Below are 6,670 nucleotides of genomic sequence, written 5' to 3' on the forward strand. Positions count from 1 at the left end.
TTATCAAGTTATACTAAAAATTTTAAATAACTTATATGACACAACATAATGAAATATTTTTATTTTAAATAACTAAAAATTTTAAATAACTTATAAGACATGAGAATGAATCTGAACCGTTAGATTTTAAAATAAATATTGGGGGCATGGGCCCACACTTTCTTGTGAATAAGTCCATTTATAAGGCAACAAAATTAACGTGAAAAAAAGATTTTGATTAAGCTTGCGTCTTCACAAGTCATATGATCATGTTGGTGAATGGTAGCGCAGCGAGAGATTTTAGGGTGCATAAGGGTTTGCCTTAAGGGGATTCTTTGTTCCCTTTCCTTTTTGTCTTAGCTATGGAAGGATTAACGACACTAGTTAGAAAATCGGTGTCTATGGGGGACTTCAAACCTTTTAACTACGGAGTAGAGGAGAAGGTGGATATTTTACAATTCGCGGATGACACTATCATTCTAGCCGAACCGTCTAGTGATAATCTTTGGTGTTTGAAAGCTTTGTTGAGAGGTTTCGAGTTTGTTTCGCGGTTGAAAACTAATTTCTCCAAAAGTTACGCTTGTGGTGTTAATATTGGTGATTGGTTTATGAACTCCGCAACTTCTTTTCTCGCTTGTAAAAAAGGAGATATTTCGTTCTTATTCTTAGAAATCTTGGTGGGTGCGAATCCTAGAAGGAGGAAGGTGTGGGTTAAGGTGATTAATAACATCAAAGGTAGAGTTTCCTCTTGGAAAGGTAGAAATATATCGATTGGTGGTAGAGTGACGCTCATTAACGTGATCTTAAACGCTATTCCCTCATTTACTCTATCTTTCTACAAAGCGCCAGGTGTGGTCCTAAAAGAGATTAGAAGTATCTTAAGAAAATTTTTATGGGGTGTTAACGTGAGCAAAAGGAGCATTCATTGGGAGATAAAGGAGGTTTAGGCATTAGAGATGTGAGGGAGATTAATAAAGAGCTTCTTCTTAAGTGGAAATGGAGGATCCTAAAGGAGGATAAGGCTATTTGGAGTAATTTCTTGGATTTGAGATACATCGGATCGAAACTTAAAGTGCAAAAGTCTAGAGGGGTAATTTTTAATCCAAAAGATTCCATTTGGTGGAGGGATGTTATATCCAATGATGTTAAAGTGGATTTTAATGATGAAGGTTTCTTGAGTGGTGTTCAATGCTTTTTAAAAGAAGGTAATCACATTCTGTTTTGGTATAGCCATTGGTTGGATGATCAAAACCTTTGTTCTCAGTTTCCGGATTTATATGAATTCTCTACCAACAAACTTTGTACAGTTTTTGCTGCTTTCTCTCGGGACAATGATGCAACATTTTGGCATTCTAGCTGTATCAATGGTGTAGAAAACTGTGTTTTTTCCTCTACAGCCAGCGGTTCCGTCAAGGCACAGTGGCAGCAGCTCTTCTGCCTGCTATGTGCGGTCAGACCGGTGCGGGACGAGAGGGATAATTTCGTGTGGAGTCAAAGCTTAGACGGTGAATTCTCGGTCGCAAGCGTGTGAACTATGGTTTTCGGTTTTAAAGAGATGGCGTGGTTGCCTCTGACGGTGAGAAAGTTGAATGCTTTGTGGAAGACGATGGTTCCAACTAGAATTCAGATTTTCAATTGGAGATTGTTTATTGATAGATTACCTTCTAAAGATATGTTGGTTAGAAAAGGTGTTGATATCATTCCCACAAACCTTCTTTGCGAGTTAAGTAGGAATCAATCGGAGACTTCGAATCATTTGTTCTTTTCTTGTTGCGTGTCGAAGTTAATTTGGAGGCGGATTTTTGTGTGGTTGGGGGACGACCTTCCTTTCACTCTTAAGGAGTTTTTGGATTTTGGCATCATTTAAGAGAAGGTGAAAAATGTTAATGTTAGGTTGAAGATAAATACCATTTGGATTGCTACTACTAGGTGTTTATGGATTATGAGAATGTCATGATCTTTGATATGACTTCTTATAGTTTTGACGTGGTGTGCTCCAATGTTATGTTTTTATCTTGGAGTTAGTTAGCTAATAGTAATCCGTTGTATTTTTCTAATTTTTATGATTGGTATAAAATACCTTTGGGTTGTTTCAACTCGTTATGACTTTTCTGTATTGTAAGGGTTGCACCCCCTATTGCGATTTCTTATATCAATTGCTTATTAAAAAAAATTACATAACATCCGCACATATATATATAGGCTGTAGCTATATACTTTGAAAAACTAAAAACATTAATTAACCAATTACACAAATATCAATGAAAAGTTACTGATTTAAGAATGTTTAAATTTAATCAATTCTACATAATGATAAGTTTAAATATTATTTTTTACACTATTTTCTTATTGAATTTACTTTTGCAAAAATTTATTTATATATAAATAATTTTATTTTTAACTCACTTTCAACTTAAATTTATATTTAAAATTAATTCACTCAAAATCAATTTTATTCATACCAAAAAAAAATATGATACATAAAAATCGAAATGTCTAAGTTGTAAAAAGTACTATAAATAAAATTTACTGTTTCTTTTATGCAATTAATTAAAATAAGAGATAATTTAAATAATAAAATTAAATTAAATGAGATTACGGTTTAAGTGATTAATTTTGTCAATATCGTTGTGGAGGGAATCTTAGTTGAATGGTACAAATTGAATGAAGAGTTTTCCACGTTGATTATCTACCACTGCTGTCTCTTTCGTGCCAACCAATCAATTCTTTCTTTCTCTTTTAATAATTAACTTTAACAACTGGATCTTCTTCAAATAATAAAACGTGCTGAAACCTCTAAAGTCGAAACACATTCAAAGTTAAATTGGTTCAAAGTTAGTTTCTTTTCCAAAGAGGAAGACTCTTGATAGACTTGCCTAGCTACATGAACGTGGAAGTGGGGGGGCATTGCTTTGACTTTCTAGACAAAAATTATTGAGCGTTCACAATAGTGGATTAACCAACACGGTCTTTAATGCACATAGTTTTTGAGAATACACCTATAAAAAAATGTTGCTTGTATTTTTCCTTGTCTAAGATGGAATTCAAGAGTACAATATCAAGAGTGATGGTATTCTTACACTAAATTTTTAGGAAATTTCTTTGCTACCTCCCAACCTTCTAGTCCACCTCTGGTGAAAAATCCAAACTACCCCTGATTTTGGAAATGCATTTCCGAAATGCAAGAAAAAGTTATTTTCAAAGATGCATCTCCGAAAGCGTTTTTTTTTTTTGAAAAAATTGTCTTAGTTCGGAAGTTCATTTCCGAAAGCAGCATTTCGAAAGTTCATTTCCGTAATACTGCGCGTTTTGCAGATTAAGCAAAACAGCCCTCCTCCCCCAATTCATTTACCCTAATCTTCTTTTAAACTCAACCCCAAAGAGATTTTTCTGCAAACCACTTCCAAGCTACATCAAAGGCTCCATCTACTTGCTCTACTACATTCAAAAGTCATCCAATCTATTCAATCGGTAAGCATTTTGATTTTAAGATCTATGATTAAAATTTATATTAGGGTGTTTACAAATAGCAAAAAATGTATTAGGTTAGGTTTGTACTGATATTTAGGATGTTTAGAATGTGTAGACATAGGTTTGATTTAGGATTTTGGGGTCTGCCATTGGAGGTTGCAGAGAACTTCTGCGCAGGGGTGTTTCGGAAGTTCATTTCCGAAAACACCTCCATTCCCAGTTTCGGAAATGAACTTCCGAATTGTATCAGAAGTGCAATTTTTTTAAATTTTTTCTGTTGTCTCGCATATTAATCGATTTCAACTGTTTACAGGAACATGTCAGGCACCCAACCAGCACGGATCAGTCAGGGTAGAGAGACCCAGAATGCGTCGGCTAGACGCGAGCGGGCGGCGGCGCAGCTAACGTCGACACAGGGACGGGGGCAGGGCCGGGGACGACGTGTGCGAGTTCCCGTGGAGATGGGCGAGGGTACCTCCTCATCTGGATCTAGGAGTAGGCTGGCTCGGGTATCTTTTTCCCGCTAGCGAGAGGAGGAGGAGGAGGACGTGGCAGTGCCATCCCACGAGGCGGAGGGGGTACCGGATGTTGACCCTCCACCCGGGGAGGAGGATGAGCAGGAGGACAGCTACCCGGGAGGGCCCATTGACACTTCCGTGCTGATATCCTACCGCGACCACGTCGCTCGGCGGATCTGGGAGGGAAAGGTATTTTTTATAATTTGCCTGACTACATTATTTAACCGTTTATAATTTAGACGTTAATTCAATATTTTACTAACCGTCTATTTAACCGTCTATTTAACCGGTCTATTTAACATACTTTTTTATTTGTTTTTTTGTAACAGGAGAGAGAGCCGTTGAAAATGGTGAACCATGCCCGAAAGATTTTCAGTCTGTTTAAACCGACTGCCGAGTGGTTTAACGACGCTGTGAGAGGTTCAGGGCTCAGTGGGCTCTGCATGACGGGGTACACCACCATCAGCCACGACATGCAGTGGGCTTTTGTTGAGCGGTGGCACAAGGAGACGTCTTCTTTCCACTTGCCGGTTGGGGAGATGAGGATCACCTTGCATGATGTGCAGTGTCTTCTCCACCTGCCGATCAGGGGGCCACTTTTGACCCACTCCCGGATCCAGAGGGTCGTAGCCATTGAGTGGATGGCGCTTTATTTGGGTATGGAGCCCGAAGTTGCTGACTTTGAGTGCGTTACGACATCTGGGCCTCATATCCGGTTCACCACACTGAGCCGCTATTTCGAGTACCACCTGGACGCGGCGGTCGATGCCAAGGAGGCGGGTGACGAGCTATTTACACAGTATCACCGTGGCTGCGCTCTCCGGTGCTGGTACATGCATGTGGTAGGCGCTGCAGTCTTTGTGGACAAGAGTGCAAGGTACATCGACGTGACCTACCTCCGCTACTTCATGGACCTGACCACCGTTCACCAGTGGAACTGGGGGGCATCTACTCTGGCATACCTATACCAGAAGCTGAATGAGGCCTCCAACAGGAGGACGAGGCAGTTGACCGGATCCTGCACACTACTCACAGTACGTTTCATTTTAATTGTTCCGTATTTATTTATGTTTCGTATTTGTGTTTCGTATTTATTTATGTTTCAGAGCTGGATCATCTCCTACTTCTCCCGCATCCACGGCTTTCACATCGATCCTGCGTACATTGACGTCATGCCCAGGGCCGCCAGATACGTTCTCTAGAGGGAGAACAATGCGGTGGGACCATACCGTGGGTACTTGGACCGCACGATGCACGATGACGTCACCTGGAAGCCGTTCAGCGACTACACTCAGATTGTCCCCTTTGACGGTATATCTGTATATTCTGGCTGGTTGGCATGCGGGACTACCATCATGGTCCGGTATCTCCCTGAGCGGTGCATGCGGCGGTTCGGATTTGTGCAGATGATACCCAGGTCGCCCTTTGAGGCTGCTCCCGACACAGTGACCAGAGTGCAGCTCACTGCCATGTTTGAGGATTGGGAGCATCATGTGGTACCGGAGGAGTACCGTCGCATGCGGGTCACCCAGGACTGGCACAGTGTGGAGGGGTGCGTCACATGGTTCTATCGGGTGTCACATCCTCTGCTGACACCCGACGCTCCCGGCGCTCCTAGGCCAGCACACGAGGAGATATTGGAGAACCAGCAGGCCGAGGATGACCACGCCATTGATCTCCTGCCGATCTGCCAGCAGATAGAGATGCTTGGGCGGGACGCGTTGGATCGAGGTGTCGTTCATCAGGGCGGTCCAAAGGCAGTCGCCGTGATGGAGATGATCGTCACTGATGCGGGCCGTGCGGCGGCATACAGGCGGCAGAGGAGGGCCCAGGGTGAGAGGGTTAGGCATACCCAGTAGTGGTCGGGTTTATTTTTTTTGTTTTCGGATTGTATCTTTCGTACACTATTATTATTTGGATTTGGATCGGATCGGTTTGTATATATCACTATTCTTATCATATTAGTATATTAGTATTTTCTGTGTATATATCGCTTATTTTATTTGCCGTCTTTCTTTAATTAAAAATACGAGGCTGTTTCCAAAATCATAAAAAAAAACAAAGTTTCTGCATAATTCGGAAGTTCATTTCTGAAACCCCCCAAAATCTGAAAAAAGGTGTTTTCGGAAGTTCATCTCCGAAAACACCCCCGATTTGGTGTTTTCGGAGATGAACTTCCGAAGTCTGAGAAAATTTTTTTTAAAAAATTACTTCGGAAGTTCATTTCCGAAGCAGGGGTAAACTGGGGGTGACCCCCATAGGGAGGTGGGTAAATAATAATTCAATTTTTATACTAATAGTTACATCTGACATTGTTCACCGTATTTATACGGTGAACAGTATTTTTTTAATAAAAAATATTTTATGAACAGTGAAAAGTATATGAACAGTGTCAAAGTTGGTTAATAAAATATATAAATTGGTTAATGAAGTTATCAAGTTGGTTAATAAACGTCAATATGTTAAAAATATTTTAGTAGTAAAACAAAGTTGATTAATGCAAAGTAAAAAGTTGGTTGATAAAGTGATGAAGTTGGTTAATAAACTCCCCGATATTAAAAATATTTGTTATTAGTAAAACAAAGTTGATTAATGAAGTGTAAAATTTTGGTTAATGAAACTATGAAGTTGGTTAATAAACAACCAGATATCAAAAATAACTTTTAGTAGTAAAATAAAGTTGGTTAATAAAGTGTAAAATG

The 6,670-nt window shown here is 40.0% G+C and overlaps 1 protein-coding gene across 1 annotated transcript; it reads left to right on the top strand.

The window, feature by feature from the left end:
• Positions 1-341: 341 nt before the first annotated feature.
• On the top strand, positions 342-1,510 carry LOC131627284 (uncharacterized). The gene is made up of 2 exons (XM_058898124.1): positions 342-776; positions 896-1,510. The coding sequence occupies exons 1-2, from the start codon at positions 342-344 to the stop codon at positions 1,508-1,510; spliced, it is 1,050 nt and encodes a 349-aa protein (XP_058754107.1).
• Positions 1,511-6,670: the final 5,160 nt, after the last annotated feature.

This window comes from Vicia villosa, unplaced genomic scaffold (assembly GCF_029867415.1).
Source record: "Vicia villosa cultivar HV-30 ecotype Madison, WI unplaced genomic scaffold, Vvil1.0 ctg.000353F_1_1, whole genome shotgun sequence".
Lineage (NCBI taxonomy): Eukaryota > Viridiplantae > Streptophyta > Magnoliopsida > Fabales > Fabaceae > Vicia > Vicia villosa.

What these genes read in the sequence shown, in the direction of transcription:
- LOC131627284 (XM_058898124.1), top strand. Translation starts at nt 342, where the DNA reads ATGGAAGGATTAACGACACTAGTTAGAAAATCGGTGTCTATGGGGGAC. An exon ending in GTAGAGTGACGCTCATTAAC is followed by an intron (nt 777 to 895) that starts GTGATCTTAAAC and finishes CGTGAGCAAAAG; the next exon opens with GAGCATTCATTGGGAGATAA.